At 39.3% G+C, this 26,299-nt stretch overlaps 1 protein-coding gene across 1 annotated transcript in view; it reads left to right on the top strand.

Moving 5' to 3' along the window:
- Positions 1–18,505: 18,505 nt before the first annotated feature.
- The window catches only part of ZDBF2 (zinc finger DBF-type containing 2), a 46,081-nt gene continuing 38,287 nt past the window's right edge, over positions 18,506–26,299 (top strand). The window contains exons 1-3 of the mRNA XM_065928928.1: positions 18,506–18,565; positions 19,676–19,803; positions 23,634–26,268. Of these exons, the coding sequence (XP_065785000.1) occupies positions 18,506–18,565; positions 19,676–19,803; positions 23,634–26,268 (2,823 nt within the window). The remainder of the gene's footprint in view (positions 18,566–19,675; positions 19,804–23,633; positions 26,269–26,299) is intronic.

Genomic DNA, 26,299 nt, shown 5'->3' with positions numbered 1-26,299 from the left:
GAACGCCCAATCGAGGACCTACCACGTCCTGATGTCAGTCTTTTCCTCCCTCTGGCTCTTGAAAATGTTAACCCTTTTATTTCTGACTTGCACTAGACTGGTTCCAGGTTGTCATCTGAGGACCACTTGGGGCCTCTTCTGTACTACGCCTTTGTGGCAATTTCTTGGCCACTAATATCTGGTTAGGAGACTACTTTGGAAGCGATACCATCCTACCACTTACATACTTGTTAAGTGCAAATCTTGATCATATTGCTTGAGAACAAAGCTTGTGGAGACTCAGAATCAGAGACATTTCCTCAGGTGATGGGTCAAACTCAATCACTCTCAGTTGATACCCCTCTGGGATGCATACTCCAGGACTGGAAAAAACCTGAACAACAAGATTTGAAGGAAAAAAAAAGCATAATAGGCTACATAACCAGGTTTGGCTGCAACATAAGTTAGAGAGCCAAGAAAAGTGGCCACTCCACTGAATGGGTCTCTAAGTCATAATACTGTTATTGCAATTGGATTTATATCATAGAAGGAAATAAAAATGGGGTGAAATATCCTATGTTCAAGTTTTTATGACCTTGCTTCTGTAAAATATAACTGGAAGGGAGTCTAGTATATGTGTAACCCAGGTGGCTAATTTAAGGAAGGAATCTGAGGACATTTTAGCTGACCCAATGAATGGGCTGTGCGAAGACCAGATTCCCGACAGGAAGAGGCTGCTGCTTCTGCCAAAGCTGCCTGCCCAGTGGGAGCTGCTCTCCACCCTCCTGGAGGAGATATCGTGCCAACAGAGGCTCCTTGCTTCTGCAAGAACTGCTGCTCCAGTTGAAGCCAAAATCCCAAGTGTACCCAAGGCTGAGGAGAGGTCACCACCATATTCTGGAACTCCTGAGTTACACAAGAGACCCCAATCTCAGCCCAGCTAGCACCCATAGTGGCATAAGTCATCAGCCAACTACTTGTACACTCCAGCTTCTGAGGGGAGATTTGATGAGAATCAAGAACAGTAAGAGTTCATGCACCCTTTCCACTTTCTAAGTCTGGCAGGGGAGACCCTGGGAAGTTTTTCTGAGGATCCTAAACATTTTACTAAGGAATTTACCAGGTTAAATAAGACTTTTTGATTTTACCTGGGGAGACTTGCAGATTTTTACTATCCCATTACTACCCCCTAGAGGAAAACAATTATAATACTAGCCGCCAGAGCCTACCGGCCAAACGCCGACTGGAGCCTGACAAGGACTGCAGACCATCCCCGAGGCCGGTCCACAGCGGAATTACCAGAATTACCGACAGGGGCAGATGGGACCATATGATTAACTGACAGAGGGCTTCCCAAGTAGCCCTGGTGGTAAAGAATCTGCCTGCCAATGAAGGAGAGGCAAGATACCTGGTTTGATCGACCCCTGGATCGGGAAGATCCCTTGGAAGAGGAAATGGCAACCCGCTTCAGTATTCTTACCTGGAAAATTCCATGGAGAGAGGAGCCTACACTCAGAAGGCAGGAAGAAGCATATAGTCAAACTTGTTAATTACAAGAAAGTAAAAGAAGTCCAACAGGGACAAGGTGAAAATCCTGAAGTTTTCTGAAGGAGATTAGTGGAAACTTTTTCGAAAATATACAAATGTGGATCCCTCCTCCCCTGAGGGACAGGCCCTTTAGGCTATGCATTTCATAGCCTAGTCTGCCCTGGATATCAGGCACAAATTTCAAAAGGCAACTGCTTGTTGTCAGATCCCTACAGATGATTTAGTCTGATAGGCTTAGTTAGTTTTCAATAATTTGGATATACTTGAAAAAGCTGAATACATGTGGACAGATAAACAAAAGGCTCAAATGAGTGCAATGGCTCAGTCCTCTCAGAGGCCACCTTAGGAGAGGCCAGGCTTTCTGATAATGGTAGACCACAAGGCCCACGGGTACCCAGACTAAATCAGTGTGCCTAGTGTGGACAAATGGGACACTGGAAGAAAGATGGTGATTGATGCCCCCTTTGCAAACAGCCAGGGCATTGGCAGAGCAGATGCCGCAGGCACCAGAGAGCTACAGGGGCCCCTTAGTCATCTTGTCGTTGATGGTTCACAATCAGAAGACTGATAGGGCCAAGGCCAGAAGAGGCTCCGCCTAGAGATGTCATCTACATAACTAGTGCCAAGTCTCGAGTGATCATTGAAGTCGCAGGTCACTTAATAGAGTTTCTTACAGACACTGGTGCCACCTTCTCTGTCTTAACCCAAAGAAATGGAAATCTTAGCAGTCGTAAAGACTATGTAATGAGCATTATCAGGAAAAAGACAGGGGCACACTTTCCTGGAACTGCTTATATGCAACATTAATGGCCAACTACTTTTACATTCCTTTTTGCTTATGCCTGACTGCCCTATCCCTTTATTTATTAACCAGGTTAGGGGCACTCTGCTTCTCAAGGGACAAAAGGAACAGACTGAATCTGTAGTTGAGATAGAAGCCCTAGCAAACCCTGAAGTTTGTACACTGAGGTTCGGACTTAGCCAAAGACATACAGCCAGTAGTTATCAGGCTAAGTGCTTGATGACAATATCCATGTGAAAAACAATAGCTCCTAAAGCTAGAAGCCCAGAGAGGAATCTCTCCTGTAGTGAAGAAGTATTTTTCATATGGATTATTGCTACCTGTCAGTTACCATGTAATACTTCAATATTGTTGTTTAGTCACTTAGGTCGTGTCTGATGCTTTGTGACCCCATGAACTGCAGCACGGCAGGCTTCCCTATCCTTCACTATCTCCTGGAGTTTGTTCAAACTCATGTCCATTGAGTCAGTGATGCCATGCAACCATCTCATCCTCTGCCGCCATCTTATCCTTTTTTATTCAGTCTTCCCCAGCATCAGGGTCTTTTCCAGTGAGTCAGCTCTTTGCATCAGTGGACAAAGTATTAGAGCTTCACCTTCAGCATCAGTACTTCCGATGCATATTCATTGACTGGTTTGGTCTCCTTACTGTCCAAGGACTCTCAAGAGTCTTCTCCAGGACCAGTTTGAAAGTATCAATTCTTTGGCGCTCAGTCTTCTTTCTGGTCCAATTCTCACATCCATACATAACTACTGGTAAAACCACAGCTTTGAGTATATACAAAGTATGTGGCAAAGTAATGTCTTTGCTTTTTAATATGCTCTCTAGGTTTGTCATAATTTTCCTTCCAAGGAGTAAAGTCTTGTAATTTTAGTCACCATCTGCAGTGATTTTGGAGCCCAAGAAAATAAAATCTGTCACTGCATCCAGTTTTGCCCCATCTATTTGCCATGAAGTGATGGGACCATATGCCATGATCTTAGTTTTTTGAATGTTGAGTTTTAAGCCAGCTTTTTCAATCTCCTCTATCACCGTCATTAACAGGTTCTTTGGTTCCTCTTCGATTTCTGCCATTAGAATGATATTATATGCATATCTGAGGTCGTTGATATTTCTCCCAACAATGTTGATTCCAGCTTATGCTTCATCCAGTCCAGCATTTGGCATAATGTACTCTGCATGGAAGTTAAAATAAACAGGGTGACAATATACACCCTTTCAGTACTCCTTTCCTAATTTTAAACCAGTCAGTTGTCCCAAGTACAGTTCTAATGGTTGCTTCTTGACCTGCATATAGGTTTCTCAGGGGACAGGTAAGGTGGTCTGGTATTCTCATCTCTTTAAGAATTTTCCAGTTTGTTGTGATGCATAGTCAAAGGCTTTAGTGTAGTCAATGAAGCTGAAGTAGATGTTTTTCTGAAATTCCCTTGTTTTTTCTATGATCTAATAAATGTTGGCAATTTGACTGGTTTCTCTGCCTTTTCTAAACAAGCTTGTACATCAGGAAGTTCTCAGTTCATATACTGTTGAAGTCTAGCTTGAAGAATTTTGAGCATAACCTTACTGGCATGTGATATAAGAGCAATTACACAGTAGCCTGAACATTTTTTGGCATTGCCTTTCTTTGGGATTGGAATGAAAACTGACCTTTTCCAGTCCTGTGGCGACTGCTGAGTTTTCCAAATTTGCTGGCATATTGAGTGCAGCACTTTAACAACATCATCTGTTAGGACTTGAAATAGCTCAACTGAAATTCCATCACCTCCACTAGCTTTTGTGTGTAGAACCTCCTCACACACAAATGCCAGGAGTCTCACACCCAGTCCTGCAGTGATTAGGGCAGGGGATAGAGTCCTAGATGTAGAGGTTTGATGAAAGAATCCACCGGGGTAGGGAGTATGCATGGACTCAGAATTGGCTTGCTTGCATATCAAAGTTTTGCTGGCAGTTAGCAATACTGATTCAAATGACTGGATTCAAATGACTTGAGTTTGAGCAAACAGTAGACACGACTTAGCGACTGAACAACAACTAGGTTTTTTATCTCCGATTTAGTTAACCCTGGAGAGTGGGTTCCCACAGTCCACAAATGGATCAGGAGTACATTAAATAAGATAGCACAGTTAATACAATTGACTCTGTTGCACTCAAGCATTTCTTAGAGTTTTGGCGGTAAGGATACAAAAAATGAACAGGTTTTAGAGACCTGCTGGGCAACACTGTGACTACAAATAAAAATGTGGTACTGTATACTGGTTAAGGGGCTTCCCTGCTAGTTCAAACTACTGCACAATTGCACTCATCTCACACGCTAGTAAAGTAATGCTCAAAATTCTCCAAGCCAGGCTTCAGCAGCACGTGAATCGTGAACTTCCAGATGTTCAAACTGGATTTAGAAAAGGCAGAGGAACCAGAGATCAAATTGCCAACCTCCTATGGATCATCGAAAAAGCAAGAGAGTTCCAGAAAAACGTCTACTTCTGATTATTGACTATGCCAAAGCCTTGAACTGTGTGGATCACCACAAACTGTGGAAATTTCTGAAAGAGATGGGAATACCAGATCACCTGATCTGCCCCCTGAGAAATCTGTATGCAGGTCAAGAGGCAACAGTTAGAACTGGGCATGGAGCAACAGACTGGTTCCAAATTGGGAAAGGAGTATGTCAAGGCTGTATATTGTCACCCTGCTTATTTAACTTCTATACAGAGAGTATCACGCGAAATGCCAGGCTGGATGAAGCACAAGCTGGAATCAAGACTGCTGGGAGAAATATCAGTAACCTCAGATATGCAGATGATACCACACTTCTGGCAGAAAGCAAAGAAAGTACTAAAGAGCCTCTTAATGAAAGCAAAAGAGGAGAGTGAAAAAGCTGGCTTACAACTCAACATTCATAAAAAGGAAGATCACGGCATCTGGTCCCATCACTTCATGGCAAATACATGGGGAAACAATGCAGTGAGAGACTTTATTTTCTTGGGCTCCAAAATCACTGCAGATGGTGACTGCAGCCATGAAATTAAAAGACGCTTGCTCCTTGGAAGAAAAGTTATGACCAACATGGACAGCATATTAAAAAGCAAAGGCATTACTTTGCCTACAAAGGTCATCTAGTCAAAACTACGGTTTTTCCAGTAGTCATGTATGGATGTGAGAGTTGGACTATAAAGAAAGCTGAGCACCGAAGAACTGATGCTTTTGAACTGTGGTGTTAGAGAAGATTCTTGAGAGTCCCTCGGACAGCAAAGAGATCCAACCAGTCAATCCTAAAGGAAATCAATCCTGAATATTTATTGAAAGGACTGATGCCGAAGCTCAAACTTTAATACTTTGGCCACCTGATGTGAAGAACTGACTCCTTTGAAAAGAACCTGGTTCTGGGAAAGATTGAAGGCAGGAGAAGAAGGGGATGACAGGATGAGATGGTTGGATGGCATCATCGACTCGATTGACATGAGTTTGAATAAGCTCTGGGAGTTGGTGATGGACAGGGAAGCCTGGTGCTGCAGTCCATGGGGTCACAAAGATTCGGACACAAATGAGCAACTGTACTGAACTGAATGGAACTGATGCTGGGAAAAACTGAAGGCAGGAGGAGAAGGTGACGACAGAGGATGGTATGGTTGGATGGCATCCCGGACTCGATGGACATGAGTTTGAGCAAGCTCTGGGAGGGGGTGATGGACAGGGAAGCCTGGTGCTGCCGTCCATGTGGTCTCTAATAGTTGGACGTGACTGAGCGACTGAACTGACTGACTCGTACGTAGTTCAGCTGGTAAAAAATCAGCTTGAAACAGAAATAGTTATTTAAAAAAACCCCTTTATTTCTTCATCGTCCATTTTTATTTTTGCCGCGCTTCGCGGCAACATTTAAATTTAGCTGATATTTCATTTTTATATTTATTTAAAAATTTTCTTTCTTTACTTTTGGCTGCATCGAATCTAAGTTTCAGCGTTTGGAATCTTCCTGAGGCACTGGGAGTGGTGTTCGGGCTCTGTAGCTTGTGGTAAGAAGGCTTAGCTGCCCAGTGGCCTGTGTGTGAGTGCTCTGACACTAAAGTGTCTTAACTCTGTGACTCCTTGGTCTGTAACCTGTCAAACTTCCCTGTCCTTGGGATTCTCCAGGCAAGAATACTGAAGCAGGTTGCCATCTCCTCTTCTGAGGGATCTTCCCCACCAAGGGATTAAACTCCACGTCCTGCATCTCCCACACTGGCGGGCAGATTCTTTACTACTGTGCCACCGCGGACGCCCCTAGCTAATATTTTAAACAGAAAAAAATTCAGATGACTCATAAACCTGAACACAGCAAGCACCAGCGAAACATTTCACTCTCCAAACATTCATTTTTCCTGTTTACAACAACTTCAACTCTGTCATGGAAGATTCTATTCATATCCTGAGTTTCATTTGAGTGTCATTGTGAAAATACAGTTACCGTATAACTTTATATTCCTAGTTCTTCATTTCTAATTTAGACTTACTATACATTGCTTACAATATTCTGGAGCTCTTTTTCAAATAATAGTCAAATGTCACTAAGAAAGTTTTTAAAAATCGGGCTTATGGAATTCACACTAGACTTTAAATTCTTCCTTATAGCAACTGTATTCCAATGAAATACTTCTATATTGCTGCAAGTCAATCAGTGAAATCATCTGGGAGTTTAAATAGAGGAAAAACCTCAAGAAGATAGTTCTCATATTGATAACTTCATCATATAAAAAGGCAGTAGTAATCATTGTTTTTTTTTAATTAAAACACCAGAGAACATGAGCTTTGCAATGGCATTTGAATTAAAGGAAGGGACATGTGTTAAGTAATGACATTTTCAGTCATTATCAGTGCCTGAAGTTTCAAGCACTGTTTTTGAGGAATACAACTTGTTTCTGTGCAAGAAAAAAGGAAGGAAAAGAAAAATGGGCAGACAGAAGCAAAAGAGGGGAAGAAGAGAAAGGAAAAAAGAGAAAAGAGTAGAATATGGTAAAAATTAGTCAAGAATTATTGCGAACTATGCCAAATACGTCCCAACCTTGTCTTGGTGTGAAGGCATATTACAGGTGTTTCCAAAGGATGTAAAAGTGCAATAGAATTGATCTGATTAGACTGAAGGAAGATAATAGGATGGAAAGGCTATAACAGAGAAGTTAAACCTCACTGTACATAATTTTAAATTGCTTTGGGGGAAAATGCTGTGATGTTAAAAGTGTAGTCATTTGCCCTGCTGCTATGCCTTTGCCTACATCCGTTCCTGACGAGCAGAAGCAACCAGTAAAAAATGTTTTTGGTCCTCAGTTCTGAGGGATAATCTGTAAGTCTACTTAGAAATAGGTTTGTATTGCTATTTGGTGATATGCCAACTTTAGACATTATGCAGGGCTTAGAGATACTGACTCCTCACCTCCAGCAGTTCAAATCTGTGTTGTTCGAGGGTCAATTGTATATTAAATTCTTACATGATGATTAAAAGCTTCATAATGATCTGAACTAACTGTAAATAGGTAGGTAGGCACAACAACAGAACTTGAGGGAAACGTAATTCAAACTCTAGACGGATGGAATCTAAATTCTTTTATGACTTAGGAATGAGGTCTAGGTTTTCCCTGTAGCCATCTCCCTTAAGACACTAGCCTAATGTTAGCTTACACAGCTTACAAAGTACAGGTATTTGTGGACAGAGAAGAACAGTTTTTTTGCTTCCTTTGAAGAAAGAAGATTATGAAATTATATATATATATATAATGTATATATATATCATTATTATATTATATATTATAATTACATACAGTTGCAACCTTGATTCTTAGCATCTTTTAAACAAACAAGTATTTGCTGAATGTATGGGTTTATATATATAGTGGGTTAATAAAGGATTAGGAGGAAATTATTACTTTTGAGCTTAATCTTAAAAATAATTAAGTTCTATTGAAAATGCACCCGCTGCCACTAGACCGAATCTGGTCTGGAAGGACTGCTAGTAAGTAACATTGGTTATAGTGTTCCTCAATTTTCTTTACTTTCCAACTTTTCTAAATCACTTTTTGAATCAGTTGTTGATGGCTGCAATTTTCCACACAGTACTGTTTTTGTGTGTGTGTGTGCAAAAGCGTTGGTGTATGTTTCTATGTATGGAGGGAACGACAACTTGGTTAATATAACCAGCTGGCCAATACTATTGAGACGTTTGTAAAATGCACCCCAATTTCAGAGATGTTAAACAGTGGAAAATGTGTGTCTTAGCATCTGCAAAATACATCATGTTATGGTGGCTGGGTTAATGTGTAAAGGTTTTTTTTTCATCATTTCAAAGTTTGGAAAGGTTTGCCTCAAAGGAGCACTTTTTGGTGTGTCAAAAAAATCTAAACGGGTTTTAAATGAATAGTTGCAATAATCCCAAGTTTAAAGCGGGTGAAAGATATAGTGGGGGAGGCAAGAGCTGAGAAATACAAAAAGAAAGGAAACTATGGACGCCACTTCAATGAATACTTGAAAAAAAAGGGTGTGTGTGTGTGTGCAATGTCACAAGTTTACCAAAAAAGTGTAATAGTTATAGCAGCAACTAAAGAGAAGAGTAGCTCATGCTAAGGTTATTTTTATATAAGGCACGCTCTCCAATTGAAGGCCCTCTCAGTTTTTGGTATGACTGTTTTCCTTCTCACAAATTATGATGATATATTCAATACTGTGGCTGATTTAGGTTTGTATCTCTCATACACAAAATTATGTTTTTTTCACTCCTCTCTATTCATAGTGAGTAGCAGTACGTATGACTAAGTGGATTCTGGTTAATTTTCATAACCTTTTCATGCGCAGTGCAGGTCTCCAAATACCTAACTTCTTTAGTTCTCACTTTTTTTATTTGTCAACAGAAAGTTGCTCAGTCCTGTCGGACTCTTTGTGATTCCATGGGCCGCAGCCCACGCTCCTCTGTCCATGGGCTTCTCCAGGCAAGAACACTGGAGTGGGGTGCCATTTCCTTCTCCAACGCGTGAAAGTGAAGTCGCTCAGTCGTGTCCGACTCCTAGCGACCCCATGGACCGCAGCCTACCAGGCTCCTCCATCCATGGGATTTTCCAGGCAAGAGTACTGGAGTGGGGTGCCATTGCCTTCTCCCCTATAAAGGGGTGCCTTGAGTATACATTGCAAGAATATACAAATAAACCTTGAACAGCTGCATTTTCTTTTCTCCAGTTTCTCTGCTTTGAATAGGCAAACGAGTTCTATGCGGGTCCTCGAGCTAAAACCTTGAGGTCCATCCTGCGCTGGGAATCTAGTCGCTCGGTTCAGAACAGGTTTGATCTCCCAAGCTCCAGACTGGGGCCCTGCCCCGGGAGGAAGTGTTCCTTCGGGAGATGTGGGGAGGGGACGCCGGGGCGGGGGGAAGGGGCTCTCCGGCGCCCGGGGCGGGGGGTGGGCAGGGGGCGGTCCCGCGGCGCCTGCGTCAGTGGGGCCCCCGTTCTGGCACCTTCCTTGACGTCAAACCTTAAAGAGAGCCGCAAGGGTACATTCCCCGGGGCTGTCTACGTGGGCTGAGTCGTGACGCGGGACGGGGCACCTGCGATTGACGCTCCCGCTCGCTTGTCCTCCCGCGCAGGCGGGAGAGACGGCTGCTCCGATTTCTGGCTCCGCTGGCGGCGGGCAGCGGCTGCTGTCTGGCCAACGCCGGGGTCCGGACGCCGCGGTGGAACCGAAGTAGAAGCGAGCGCAGTCCCCAGGCCCTCGGCCTTCCCCCCAGGCCGGGAAGGAATCGGGGAATCTTTCAACGAGGTGAGAACGGCGGCGGGGCGGAGTGGGGCAGAGCGGGCGCGGGCCGGGCGGGGCCGGGCGACGCGGGCGGGCTCGGAGCGGGAGATGGGGGATGCTCGCCTCGCCCGCCGGGCGCCTTTTTCTTCCCGACGGACGCGCAGACGGCTCGCCAGCCTCCGGCGCCTACCTCGCAGGTCCTCGGCTTCCCCTCGCGCCGACTCCCCTTCTGCTCCTCCAGCGGGAGGCGGGCCGGCGCGTCCGGGCGGGGATCCAGGGGGCCTGGGGCGTGGGTGGAGGTGGCGAACTGGCTGCCGTGCGCTTCTGTCGGGGGCCCTGATCAGAGGGGCTCCCGGCCGAGGCCTGAGGGTGGGGCTGGGGAGGGGACTCTGCCCGTGGAGGTCGGATTTAGGGCTTTGTACCCGCGGGGATGCGCAGAGGCACCTGTGGAGCCGAGACCCGGAGCCACCTGTCCACAGATCCCCGTGTCCACTCTCCCCCAGTGTCCTGCGTTGTGTCCAACTGTCGCCAGATCTAGGCCTTCACCGGCCTTTGGCGATCAGAATTTGTTTTGAAAACGTTAGATTTTTGTGTTAATGATCGTTTTACTACTGTCGCGCAGCAGTTGTGTCAATCTGGTCCGATCACGCGGTCATTTTCACGTGCTCCTAAGGCCCTTGGCAGTTCCTAACATGATTCTGGCAGCGCGTGGAAGAGATACCGGGTTCCCCGGAACTAAAACAGTTTTATTTGCCCCCTCAAATGGAAACTTTGTCTACTTTTTTTTTTTTTTGCAGGAATTATGTACTATCAGGGAGGGAAAGACATTGAAAAAAGCTATAGCACCCTTATCCTCAAGAGAGAGTCACTATTAACTGTTTGAGACACAAAACATATTCATGTTACATAAATGGGTTGCTAATATGATGTTTTTTAATACAAGAAAGACTTTTTCTATATTAATGTGTAAACATCTTTCTACTACCTTCCCAGTTTGCACTGATTTGGACCCAAAACTGCTTCAGTCTTGACCAGTGACTAACCTTAGCAGAGAAACTCTTAAAAAACTTAATAAATGTCACAGTAGTGGCCAAGATGTTGGATGGAAGTAAACTGAGTTCAGAGTACCAGTCATTTTCTATAAAATATTGTTTGCTTTGTTTAATCACTTGAGACAATGTTTTTTAAAGTGTCAGCTTTCAAACCATTAGTGAATTGTGAAATTATTTTAGTAGATCATAACAACTAAATTAATTTCATAAGCCAAAATAAGATAACATAGACATACCAGAACTCATTACATGTAATGAAGGTATTGTTTTGTGAAGCTGTTCTGACATGTGTGTGGTGTGTACTTGTGTGTTTACATATACTGGGTTGTGATATAAAATGTATTGCTTCCCGTTTGCCCTGCTAATTAAATTTGGAAATCACTAATCCAAGATACTGTTAGCACTCATCTCTGAATGGGAGGGGAAAAAAATGAAAAAAGAAAAAAGAATGGGGACAATGATGCAATTAAGGTTAACAATAGTTTTGCTCTCTTTTTTTGGTCTATGTGACCTTGTTTTTTGTAGCACATTAGATTCTTAATTACGTGTTTTCATGTAATATTAAAATAATCAATTAGCATTCCTGAAAATACAGAGAGAAAGCCTTTGAAAGAAGTTCACAGATTAAGAGCATAAACTGCTCAGATTGACCAAGAGCCCATTCGGAGCTACACTGGTTATTGGTGTGTGATTGGAATAAGACAGTGCTTCTCTCTGAACTTCCTGATTTGTAATGTGGGAGTTATTGGAACACCAACCTTTTAAGGGTGTTTGATATTCAGATGCAGTAATGCATGTGAAACTGCTGATTTAGTGCCTGGAACATATTTGATTAAATATTCACTAAAAGTTATCTATTAAGACTGAGCAAAGGTATCAGGGTAATCCTTGTCATCAGAGGTAGACCCCTATAAGGTAGATAATCCAAAAAAGTGGGAAATTGAAAATTAGTTAATAATGTTACAAAAAATGGTATACAGAATTAAGATGGTCTTTTAATATCATTTGGTCATTGTTTTGTGATTGCTCCCCTATTGTTAGAAAAATATTTTAGATTTTCTTATTCGGTAGACCAAATGCCCTTGATAGTTCAGTTGGTAAAGAATCCACACACAATGCAGGAGACCCTGGTTCAATTCCTGGATCAGGAAGATCCCCTGGAGAAGGGATAGGCTACCCCTTCAAGTATTCTTGGACTTCCCTTGTGGCTCAGCTGGTAAAGAATCCGAATGCCTTGTGTGAGACCTGGGTTTAATCCCTGGGTTGGGAAGATCTCCTGGAGAAGGGAAAGGCTACCCACTCCGGTATTCTGTCCTGGAGAATCCCATGGACTCTATGGTCCACGGGTCAAAAAGAGTTGATCGAGACTTTCACTTATTAATTTATTTACTTTGGCCCCTCTGTAGGTCATGTAGGATCTTACTTTCGTTACCAGGGATCAAACCTGTGCCTCCTGCATTGAGAGCTCAGAGTCTTAACCACTGGACCGTCAGAAAAAGTCCTAGTCTTTCCTTATTTGCTATCGAGCTAATGTCTCTGTTGCCAGGCAATTGAAAAATATTTCTCACAGGGATTCTGGGTTTAGTTCTTATTCAGTGTCACAGCTTGAGAAACTCACATGCTTCTAACTCAAGGCATTTCAGCAATGTGTTTATCTCTGCAGTAGGTACAGATCCCAGATATGCAAGAAATAGTTCTGGGGGGAAAAAAAAGCACAACTTTATTTCTGTTTTGAGTCAGTTCTGCTGAAGTTATCTCACGCACTTCAGAGATCTCTTATTCGCTGCCCCAGATTGGTTTTTGCAGTTTTAAATGTTACATAAACCAATGAAAAAAGAGTGTAAGCACTGTCATTTTTTATAGCATTGTTATTTTTATGAAAAATAAATGCTTTGGCCTCAAAAAAAAAAAAAAGGCTGTTGTAAAAGTGCTTAATTGGGTATCACAACTGTAAAAGGGCATTAATCGTAATACTGCTTTCGATTTTGAAAATGTCTTTAAGTTCTTATTCTGTTTTAGAGGAACCAAAATGGAAATGTTACCGAACCGAACTGGGGTCTGCTCGCCTGCTGCCCAGCAAAGCCAGTCTCCTGACACCAGGTTGTAAAGGAAAGTACAGCGTTTATTTGCAGGCTGCCAAGCAAGGGAAAAGGCAGTTCGTGTTCGAAAGAACCGAACTCCCTGATGGTTTTCAGGAAGTGTCTTTTAAGAACAACATTTGGGATGAGGGTTGATGGACTTTTTTCTGATTGGTTCATGGTGAGATAATTGGGTGATGGCTCAGAACTCTTAATCATTAACCTTCTGGTTCCAGCCGGTCTACCTACTTTGAGTCTTCCTACTTGCAGCATATAGTCAGCTACATCCATCCCTGGCCTGGGTGTGGGAGGGATCTTAGTTATATATATATACCTTACGATTGTTTTATCACTGAAATATTGTTTAAGCTATAGTTACTTTTCTTGACTAACTGCTTTTTCTTTGTTTCTGCATTCTCACTTCCCTCTTTGCTTTTTGGAACTCGGGGAAGGTCTAGGAGACTAAAGCCTTTTTCTACAAACAAGAAATTGGAGACATGGAGGGGCTTTTGCACCTGGGAGGGCCCCTCAGGGTCCTGCTGGGTCTCAGTACCCCCTTTTCTTTGATACTCCTCAGTCCTAAAGGGAGCAGGGGTGGGATAAGAAAGGGAATAAAGTTTTGGATAGAGAGGTTAATTTTAAAAGTCATCTGAGGAACTCAGTTTTAAGGGGACTTGGTTTTGGAAACTCCTTGAGGGTAAATCAGATGTGTTTATGAAAATATGAAAAAAATAAGACTTGGAACTCAAGCTGACTTGTCCACAAAGAGATCTCAATGAAGCAAAAAAGCCCATTTGACCTTAAATCAAATGTGTATTAATTTGTATGTTTTAAGTTGGATAAAATATTAATGTTATATGTGTATGTATTTTACAAATCATCTTATTGACTTTAAAAAGTTAACTCACCAACTGCTGGGTGTTTTCTTGTTAGGCAAGAGGACTTTTATCTTACACTGATAAGATGAAATAGTATATAGTCTTTAAATATTCTGTTTTGGAATTATATATATTATCATATAGTGGTATTCATCATATATGGTTAAGAGAGAGGAGACTATAAAATAGAATGGGTAGTATCATTCCATTTTTGTAAAAACATGTTTAGAACAAGAATATATGGCAAATGTGAATGGTGGGTAGTGGGATTATGACTGGTTCCTATGCTCTTTGTTTCTCAATTTTTATAACTGTGCTATAATTTTGTTTTACTTTCATAATAAAATGAGTCAATAAATTTCATAATAAAATTAATAAAAGTCATTTCTTAAAAAAGTTAATGTGTGTTTTCCTAATTTATTAGCATAAATGGGACTAAGTCTTTGCTCCAAGGGATACTGACTCTTTGAACTTAAATGTTTTGGGTATTAACTAATTCTTCAGTATTCTAGGAAATGGTGCTCAATAGTTTAAAGCTATATTCCTAATCCTGTGAAAAACATCTTTGAGTAGGAAAGAACTGTTGTTCTAGAATTTTCTTAAAGCATCTCTGAATACACTGCTTTTCAAAAACTTTATATGCTGCCTAAAGATATGGTCTAAATCAGGGGTCCCCAAACTTTTTGGCACCTGGGACAGGTTTCGTGGAAGACAGTTTTTCCACGGACAAAGGGGGCGAGGGAGATGGGTTTTGGGATGATTCAAGCACACTGCGTTTATTGTACACTGATTTCTTTCTTTTATTAGTGCATCAACTCCACCTCAAATCAGGCATTAGATCCCAGAGTTTGGGGATCCCTGGTCTAAAACTTTGGTCTGCTTTTAAATCCTATTATGTCAAACTTCAGTCTACTTTTCTTGCTCTAATGCCACTTAAATTCTTAAGTGAAAACTTACCTCCAGCTGAACTTGTCAACGTACCATCTCCCAAGGTACCTCATACTTTCTTGCTTTTGTACTTTTACCTCTGTGATACTTGGAATATCTCTTCCTGACAATTGTGTCAGCAAATTCTGTGTGGTTCCCAATGTCCAGTTATAAAACCATATGTGCTGTGACATCCTGGTTCCTGCAACTAAAACTGAATTTTGCAACTAAACCCGTTTGCACGTATTTATTTGTGCCTAGACATTTCTCAGATACCACCTCATATTTTTATGTTTATTTCTTAGTTCCACTTAAACTTACTGAGAGCAAGAAAGCTTGTCTTATATTTCTTTCTATCCCTTCATGCTCCTAGCATGGATGGACCTTTGCCTGGGGTAGGAGCTAAATGTTTATTTCTTGATCAGACAGTGGTGTCAGGTGTTGAGTCCAAGTGTTGGAATTTTTTTGTTAACCAGTGATCTTGAATAACAGGGGGTCAACACTTAGCTCATAACAATATGGAGGAATAAAAAATGGATAATTTGGCTGAATTGTCAATTGATATAGATAGCCGATAGGGAATTGACAGTATTTTTTTAAAAACTAAAACTAACACAAGAGCCAGGTGTTGGCGTGGTTAATACAAGACCCAAACTTAAATTTTACATAAATATTTCTTCAAGAAATTTCTCCTGAAGTTCATTTTGGGTTTGATGGCCTCTTTGTTCTTAACCCTACCAGAGGCACAGGTGTGCCTTGCGTTCTTACAGCTACTGTTCCCAGAACCCAGAGATCTGAAGTGTTTGACGGTGGGTTCAGTGAACCATCAGAGTTGCTCTGTTCCAGAACATCTTAAGAGGTCATGTGGGATTCAGTGAGTCATAGTATGTAAAGTGCTTTGTGTTCAAAAGTTAATTATTTTTCTTTTGTTATTTGAAACATAATTGTATCACTTTTCAAACTTAAATTGTGACTTGAGGGTGTTTATTTGGTTAACGGTAGACACTTAGAGGGCTTATCTTTTTTTTTTTGTTAAACAGTTTTATTTTGATTTATAGATGTTTGCCAGGACTAAATATAGCTGATGAAATATCTGATCTTTTCTGCTCAAGGTAAATGATACGTTACTTTATAAAAATACCGGGTACCATAGAATTCAGAGTTTGTATAAAAAGAGCCATTTGGTCATTTAATGTGTCATCCCAGGCTCCAAAGAAATGGTACCTTTAAGGATTTTGTTACTACATGAAAAATGACATGTTATTGGTTCAACCTATATCAGAATTGTCTTGGAATGTTTTAAATTTGTGTAATATGCATGTGCCTGCTTTCTACCAGGGGATTTTGGTTCCATGTTTTTGGGGTCCTAGCATGTGAATTTTTCAAAATGCCAATGGGTGCTTTTGGTTTATTGTAGGTCTGTTTCATTGTGGCATATATATGGCACTAGAGATGATGGAAATGGCAGGTAATAATGCCTTGGGAGTTACCATAAGGGTTAAAGATAAAAAAAATTTAAATTTTGCGCGCATGTGTGTGAGATGGTAGACATACTTTCATTTTGCCTTTTATTCAATGAATGTTTTGATTATATTTTAAATAAAGCACTAAAAAGTTTATTTAACTATTTTCAGAGTTTAGGTTTAAACTCTAGAGTTATCTCAGCCTGAAAATTGCCATATCTGTGAATGCAACTTAAAATTTCTTCCATTTTGTTGCTTCAGGTTAGTAAGTAAATTAAAAGAAGAAAGATAAAATTTTAAGTAAATAATTTCTTTAATATTCTTTATTTCAGAGGCTGATTTAATTGATTTATTTTCCTTATAAGTGAGAAGTCAGACACTGTCAAAGTTTCTCATAATAAAAAGTAATGGGTAAGTGAATGTTATAATAGAATTTTGATTTAATGAAGTTTTGTTATTCTCATTGGGTTTAAGGTTGTGATTTCAATGTTTGAACACTGATTTTAGTGAATAAACTTTTTCTGTTGCAGACAGTCTTATCAGAAATACTCAATATTACAGGATCATTCTCTTTATATTTTTTGACAGTTAAGAGTGTTTAAAAGAATTAAAATCTTAATGAAATTCTTAAAAATCCTATTTTCACTTTCACAAAACAGCAAAAAGCTACATTGTATTGGATTTATTACTTAAATTTGTTACATTTTGTATAAATGAGTATGTAAAGAAATTTAAAAAATTCTAAATTCTAAGCTTTATTCCCAGATTTACTAAATCAGAATTTCGGAAGATGATTTTTATATTCAGCCTGGCTTGGAAATCACTATATTATGAAGTGTTGAAGGATTACAGTTTTGGGCTTGAGGGTTGAAACTTGGAAGCTATTCTTTATTTGTTTAATAAATAAACTGTTCATATTTAACAAATAAACTATTCCTTTGTCTCTTATTGTTTCTCATTAAGAGAAATTTTTGTTGGATTTCCACTAGTTGGAAAAAAATCTTCATGATTCATTTTGTAATTGTCAGAAGAGAAATATCTTTTGCTTCAGAGGCTATATTGGTTGCTATTTTGTTTTTTAGCAACTTCGTTGGATAAATTGTTTTAAAATCTGCCTCTTTGTGGATTAAGCAGAAAATAAACGTGGTATCTTTACTCTCATGATAGAGAATAAGATGTTATATATGACACATGATCTGGGATTTTGTGTAGAAACATGATGGAAAAATTAATGTTTCATTACAGTATAGTAAGTATACTATAGTTAACAATTTAGGAATAGTAATTTGTCTTTATAAATTGAGTACTGTATTCAATAGTGAACCACTTCCTGATAATTCTTAACAACTTATCAGGAAATCAGTAAAAATGTAATCATCTAGGCTTCAAATATTGGCAAGACACTGTTCTGTTAGAAGATTGCATAGGTCTCAGTGAAAGGCAAATACTGTATGATATCATATATATCCACATATATGAGGAATCTAAAAAATAAACTAGTGAGTATAGCAGAAAAGAAACAGATGAGCAGATACAGAGAAGAAACTAGTGGTTACCAGGGTGGAAAGGGAAGAAAAGAGGGGCAAGATAAATGCAGAGAATTAAGAGATACAAAGAATTATGTATAAAATAGATAAGCTACATGGATCTGTAGTACAACACACAGAATATAGCCAATATTTTATAATAACTATGAATGGAATATAGCCTTTAAAAATTGTGAATTGTGCTATGTTGTACACCTGAAACTTACATTGTGCATCAAGTAAATATTCCTCAATTTAAAGAAAGAAAGAAATGTCTCAGTTAATTGCAGGCTCACTGATTGGTTCAGTAGCTCATGGTAGCCTTTCCTATCCTCATAATTATTAGAAATACTAGTGAGTAGGATTCATGAATGAATTTCTGTTTCTATGATGTTATCATAGCTATCTTTCTCATGGTAGTAAGGAATTATTGTGTTTTTGTCATTTTTCTTTTCTTCCAGTTTGAGTATTCAAGGACAATAGCCATCTGACTTTGGTTTTTCAACATGCAGAACAGATCAGGATATTGCAGTTTTTGTTGTGTATTCTATAATAACCTGGAGCAGGTGAGAAGATCCTATTACTATGGTTATACCACAAAGGACCTACTTGTAACTTTCCCTTCTTTTACACAAATTCATTTAACAGACCATATTGAGACTCTGTTAATGAGGAGATGTGGCTTGTAGGGATATGGCTATGAACAAAATCAGTTTCTTTTATTCATGGAGCTTACAGTTTGATGCACTAAGACAGAAAATAAGTAATCACATAAATTTAGCACATACTGTGTCAGATTGTGATAAATGATATGAGGAAAATAAAATAGGGAAGAAGGTGCGATTTTAGGTAGAGTGGCCAGGTGAGGTTACAGAAGTGACATCTGAGCTGAGATTTGAATGGAATATGGGGATAGGGTTTGCTTATATCTTGGGGGGCAGAATTTCTAGGTTAGAGGGACAGGATAGCAAGGATAGAGACCCCGAGGCAGAAGGGTGGGATTACATCCTGATCATAATTTTTAAGTCTCTTAAGTTGATAATGCGTTTAACACACCTAACCTACTGAACATCACAACTTAACTAGCCTACCCTAAAAGTACTTGGAATACTTACATCAGCCAACAGTTGGGCAAAATCATTTAATGTAAAACCTATTTTATAATGATTGGGTAACATGTAATCTATTGAATACTGTACTAAAAGTGAAAAACAGAATGGTTGTATGGGTCATTTACCCTTCTGATAGAGAGACTGGTCTCCCTTTGCCTTTGAATCCCCTCCCCTGAGCACAGGTACAGACCACTTGCGTGTTTGTCTTCCCTTCATGCCCTTCCTGTTTATCTTTCTTACAGCCATGGTTGTGCAGGAGTCCTTTAACTCATTTCCGGTTAGTTTTCAGTGAGAATTGTTTCACATGTAGATGTATTTTTGATATGTTCATGGGGAGAAGTGAGCTCCATGTCCTCTATTATTCTGCATTGATTTGCGCTCCCCTTAAATGGTTTTCAGATGCGTATTTTAGAATTGCTTTATATAAAGGGTATATCAATTTATACTTTTACCAGGAGTATGATGAATCTATATTGTGATGCTCTCACTACTAATGAGTATTACCCATTAGTATGTTTACCCATTAGAATATTTAGAAATATTCATTTTCTTTTTACTTCCTAGCATATATCCAGTGACCATCACAGATCCTTGATCACACAGAAAAGACAACGGATGGGTGCTGCTAGTTTGATGGAACGTTTCTTGCAGGATGTACTGCAGCACCACCCATGTGATTATCAAGAAAGCAGGTAGAGTAACTGAGTGAAATGATATTAGTATATTCATGTGTGCTAAGTTGCTTCAGTCATGTCCGACTCTGTCCAACCCTATGGACTGTAGCCCCACCAGCCTCCTCTGTCCGTGGGATTCTCTAGGCAAGAATACTGGAGTGGGTTGCCATGCCCTTCTTTTTTCTTTTTTTTGCCATGCCCTTCTCTAGGGAATATTAGTACCTAGTTATATATTACAGTAGATGTTTGTGTTAACATCCTAATATTTCCTAAAGTGAATCTTTGAATCAGGGAATATAAAGTGAACCTTTATCTAGTAACTTATCTTTGCAATTGTTTAAAAAGTTTTCCTAAGTTAAGTAAAAAAAAAATCTCACTCTAAAAGATAGGGACTATGTATGCTTTTTCTAAAGAAAAGTCAGGCCAGTAAATAATTGTGTATCATCAAGAATGTCGCAGGGTTAAGCAGGGTAAAAAGGTGGGAACAAACATAACTTTAACATGATTAGTAACCAAAAGTTGGTGATAGTAGCCAAGTGAGGATAGTCAAGGTAAAAATTAATCCCACATTAATGGAACTATTTGCTAACTCTATGTTACTCTGTAAAATAGAATCGATTATTTTTATAATTTGTCAGTATCTTGACAGTTTACTCTTTTATTAGTATATACTGATTGTTTTAGTAAAAAGAAATATTTTGATAACATTTTAAAAAGTTAATGTCCTGTGTTGAAGAACTTTGGTAGAAAATCAGATTATGTATTCTGATTGCTGCTACACTGTATAAGATAAAGCAACGTAGATCATTAGCACACCTGTACAGTATTAGTTGACTTTAATCCTAGCATCAGAATAAAGGATAAACTTTTTGAACACGTTGCAAGTCACCAACCTAAAACTTAGCAAATAAGGAAAAAGTTATGATGGGGATAAGTTAGGAAAAAAATATTTGTTTTCTTAGCTGGTGGAAAGATGGAATTAACCTATCTTGAGGTCAGTATAAATTACCAGTTTATAGTGTATATAAACAATGCTTCAACAAATATATTTGTCATGCAGCTCTTTCTGTGGAGTAGATTTCTAGACTGTGAACTCTTGGGCTAAAGTTTATAGACATTAAAATATTTTTTAACTTTGCATTTTAGAATAATTTCAGACTTACAAAAATTTAGTTGCAAAACTGGTACAAGGAATTCTTCTTGTGTAACATTCACCTAGCTTCCCCAAATGTTAAATCTAAAATAACTGCAGTGGACTTCCCTAGTGATAGTCAATAAGAATCTGCCTGCCAGTGCAAGGGTCACGGGTTTGATCCTTGGTCTTGGAAGATTCTGCATGCCATGGAGCAGCTGATCCTGTGTGCCACAACTAGAGCCCAGGAGCCTCAACTGCTGAAGCCCGCGGGTCTAGAGTCTGTGCTCAACCACAAGAGAAGCCAGCGCAGTGAGAAGCCTGTGCCCCTCAAGGAGGAGTAGCCCTGTTCCCCGAAACTAGAGAAAGGCTGCATGCTAGCAAGGAAGACCCAGTGCAGCCAAAAATAAATAAGAAAAATAAAATAATCACAGTACAGTGATCAAATCCATGAAATCACCATGATACCATACTATTTATAGAACTGATTCAGATTTTGCCAGTTGTGTTTACTAATGTCCTTTTTTGGGACCAGCATTCCATCCAGGACCACTCAGTGCATTGAATTGTACATTGAAAGTACATTTCAAATGTACATTGAAAGTACATTTCTGTACTTTCCCATAATCTTGAGTAGATCCTTAGTCTGTCTCTGCTTTTAAGACCTTGACTCTTTTTAGAAGAGTACTGACCAGTTATTTTGTAGGAAGTTTTCTAAATTTGGGTATGCTTGATGTCTTTGTATTTTGTTGATGATATCCTTTGTTGTGCAAAAGCCTTAAAGTTTAATTAAGTCCTGTTTGTTAATTTTGCTTTTGTTTCCATTGCTCTATGAGATGGATCCAAAAACATATTGCTGTGATTTATGTCAGTGTTTTGCCTATGTTTTCCTCTAAGAGTTTTATAGTATCTGGTCTTACATTTAGGGTTTTAATCCATTTTGAGTATATTTTTGTGTATGGTGTTAAGAGAAAGTTTTAATTTCATTCTTTTTCATGTAGCTAGCTATTCAGTTTTCCAAGCATCACTTATTAAAGAGACTGTCTTTTCTCCATTATATAATCTTGCCTCCTTTGTCATAGATTTGGGCTTCCCTGGTGGCTCAGATGGTAAAGAATCTGCCTGCAATGCAGAAGACCCAGGTTCAATCCCTTGGTTGGAAAGATCCCCTGGAGAAGGGAATGGCAACCCACTCCAGTGTTCTTGGCTGGAGAATTCCATGGACAGAGGAACCTGGCAGGCTACATTTGGGACCCCATGGGGTCCCAAATGAGGCAGACACAACTGAGTGACTTCCACTTTTCATAGATTGAGCATAAGTGTGTAGGTTTATTTCTGAATACTGTTCTGTTTCATTGATCTATGTATCTATTTTTGTGCCAGTACCATACTGTTTAGATTACTGTAGCCTGAAGTTAGAAAGCATGATTCCTTTAACTCTGTTCTTCTTTCTCGAGATTGTTTTGGCTGTTGAGGGTCTTTTGTGTTTCCATACAACTTTTAAAATTATTTGTTCTAGTTCTGTGAAGAAAACCTTTGGTGTTTAGACAGGGATTGCAGTGACTCTGTACATTGCCTTGGGTAGTATGTTCATTTTAACAGCATTGATTCTTCCAGGAACACAGTGTATCTTTCCATCTGTTTGTATCTCTGTCAGTTTCTTTCATCAGTGTCTTACAGTTTTCTGAGTACAGATCTTTTGCTTTCTTAGGTAGGTGTATTCCTAGGTATGTCATTCTTTTTTGATGTGGTGGTAGATGGGATTGTTACTGTAATTTCTCTGATAGTTTATTGTTAGTGTATGCAGTAGACTTCTGTATATTAACTTTGTATCCTGCAACCTTATCAATTCATTGATGAGTGTTAATTTTTTTTTTAGTGGTATCTTTAAGGTTTTCTCTGTATAGTATCATGTCATCTGCAAGCAATGACAGTTTTACTTCTTCCTTTCCATTTTGGATTCCTTTTGTTTCTTTTTCTTCTCTAGTTTCTGTGACTAAGACTTCTAAAACTGTTCAATAAAAATGGTGAGAGTGGGCATCCTTGTCTTGTTCATCCTTGTCTTGTCTTAGAGGAAATGCTTTAGATTTTTCACTGTTGAGTATGATGTTAGCTGTGGATTTGTCACATACAGCCTATTTTGTTGAGATATGTTCCCTTTATGCCTACTTGCTGGAGAGTTTTTTTGAAATCATAAATTCTGAATTTTGTCAAGAGCTTTTTCTGCATCTATTGAGATGATCATATGGTTTTTATTTTTCAGTTTGTTAATGTGGTATACCACAGTGATTGATTCTGCAGATATTGAAAAATCCTTACATCCTTGGGGTAAATCCCACTTGTTTGTGGTGTATGATCCACTTAATGAATTGTTGGATTTGATTTGCTAATATTTTGTTGAGCATTTTTGTGTCTATGTATCAATGCAGAAGTGATACTGACCTGTAATTTTTTTTGTGTGTGTGATATCTTTGTTTGGTATAGCAACAGGGTGATGCTGGTTTCATAGAATCCTTTGGGATTTCCAACTTGTTTGATTTTATGATTCTACCTTCCTTTCTGTCCTTAGCCAAATGTTACAAAATTAATTTATTTTGAAACTCTTTGTTCTAGGAATCTGGCCCAGGATAGAAAGAACATAGCATTTATTATGCATTGAAAAATCTTAAACGGATATTAAAATATTTTTATGGAATTTTTCCCCCTTATTTTTTAGATCAATGCAAAATGAGAGATTTCATATGACTACTGTGTCACCTTCAGAAGTGGTTCCTAATGATAATTTTAGTCCTGAAATAAAGACCGAGGATGCTGCTGGAGTCAGAGAAGAGATATCTACCAAGGCATCTGAACCCGTTGAAAAGTTTTATTCTAGGCCTCAGGGATATATACATAGTGTTTCAGATCGACCATCAGTTATTCAAAAACTGGAGAAAGGACAACAGCATCCCTTGGAGTTCATTCATAAAGTTGGGAGCAGTATGAAAGAGTTTAATCCAGTAGGTCTTGGTCACAGTACAAATAACAGACAAAGTGTAATCTGTTCATCAGCGATTTCTAATGCTCTTGTTAGTTGTTTACCTGAAAGTTCTCATGAAAGACCAGTTACAGCTAACACTACTACTGGTTTATCACTTGGAGTCCATTTGGATTCAGTTAACAAATGTGACCCAAACAAAGTTGACAAATACCTTAAACAGCTAGACAAGGGCTCTAGAAACCCTATGCTACCATCCCATCCAGAAACTTCTTCAGTTCCATATCAGAAACCTGAGGAGTTAAACAGAAAATCATTATGTATAAATTCAGATAAGTTGACCTTACAGGAAGATGTAAATTCTCAGACTAAAGCTTTGTCAACTGGCTTTAAAGTCCATGAATTTGTGGGTACTGAAAACTCTTTAAAATTGGAATCTCTTTCTAAATTTGCAGTAAGTCCAGTAGTCAACCTGAATAAAACTGACATGCCTTCTAATAAAGGAATCTTTGAAGATGACATTCTAAAGCACTATGAGAAATTCTTTCCTAATATGGATCATAACCAGGACGGAAAGCATTTGGTTTTTAACAAGTCAGCCTTTTTGGAACAGAAGATCTCAGTGAGTTCTGAAATGAAGTCTGCTGGTGGCTCTCTTCAGTCAGCATCTGATCACTGTGAAGAGGCTGAACCGGACCTTTGGAAGGGGGAGCAAACTGACCAAGAAGATAAGAACTGTGAATCAAGAGTTTCTGAAGTAAGTTTTGATGGCAGTTCCTCTTTTTATTCACTGATGGACCAATCCAAAGGGACTGCTGAGGAAATTAACCTTTCAAAGGAAGTACATACTGATTTGCAATATAAGAATAATACATCTTATATTTCTGAAATAAACTCTGATTGTGATGACTCCCTTCAGTTGACTACCAGCAGAACTCGAGTGAAAGATGGAAGTGTTCAGAAAGCAAGGCTGGTTGATGAAAGCTATGAATCCAGTGATTCTGAGATGAATTTTGATTGTGATGCCTCACTTCAGTCAACTGATGACTCCCCGCAACAGCCTGAGAAAGAAGTAAACCTTCCTAAGGGGACGCTCGTTGGCTTGGTTGACATGAGCTATGGATCTAGAAGCTCTGAGATAAGTGGTGATTCTGTTTTCTCGCTTCAGTCAATGCCTGGCCAATTCCCAGTGACCGTCACAGAAACAGAACTTCGGAAGGAGGTTCTCATGAGCTTGGTTGATAAGAACTATGGATCGAGTTGTTCTGAAACAAGTTTTGATGGTGACGTTTCTCTTCAGTCAGTCTTTGACCATGCTCACGTGGCTGTCAGTGAAAGAAACCTGGAGGATAGGCTTGTCTCTCTGAAAGACAGGAATTATAAACCCAGTAGTGCTGAAGCACATCTTGATTGTGATGTCTCTCTTGAGGCCAGATCTGATGGACCTCAGAAGGATGTTGAAAATATCAATCTTCAGAAAGAAAAGAATGGCCTTGTGGATGTGAACTGTGAATTTCATGGTCCTGAGATAAAGTTCCATCTGATGAAAACAGATTCTCAGTTAGTGCCTGCCCAATCTCAAGTAGCAGTTAAAGAGGTGAATGCTCAGGAAGTAGCTATTGGCCTGGAGAAAAAGTGTGTTAAGTCTGGCATTTCTGATCTCAGTTTTGAATCTCACCCTATAGGTGCTTGTAGTGAAATAAATATGAAAGCATTAAATGTTGACATGGAAGTTAAGAGCTATGGATGTTCCAGTTTTGAGTCCACTTTTGACTCTGATTCTTCTTTTATGTCAGTTTCTGAGTATCCTGAGCTGGATGTTGAAGAAATAAGTAAGAAGCATGTTAACCTGGAAGATGAGAGCTTTGAATCAATTAGTTCTGAACTAACTTTTTTTTCTGATAGTCCTCTTCACTCAGTAGTTGACCAATCTCAAGTAACTGTTTATGAGGAGGATCCTATTGATCTGGAAAATAAGAGTTGTGAATCTTATGTTTCTGAAATAACTTTTGATTCTGATGTGCCTCTTTATTCAGGGACTTATCAACCTGAAGTAGTGGTTAAAGAAACATTCATTCAGAAAGAAGCGTGTACACACTTAGGAGAGAAGGATGGTGTGCCCACTGGTTCTGAAATAAGTTTGGCTTCTTATATCCCTTTTCACTCAGTGATTAACCAGCCAGAAGGAGCTGTTAAAAACCTAAATCCTGAAAAAGAAGAGTGGGTACACTTAGAAAATAAGGAAAATGAATCTAGTGATTCTGAAATTTTTGATTATGATACTTTTCGTTCAATGACTGGACACTCTGAAGAGCCTATTAAAGAAGGAAACCTTCAGAAAAGGGAGAATATACACTTAGAAAATAAGGATAATGTACCTATTGCTTCTGAAAGCAGTTTGAAAT

Source organism: Muntiacus reevesi, chromosome 3 (genome assembly GCF_963930625.1).
Source record: "Muntiacus reevesi chromosome 3, mMunRee1.1, whole genome shotgun sequence".
NCBI classification, from domain to species: domain Eukaryota; kingdom Metazoa; phylum Chordata; class Mammalia; order Artiodactyla; family Cervidae; genus Muntiacus; species Muntiacus reevesi.
This window is presented reverse-complemented; position numbering and strand designations above follow the sequence as displayed.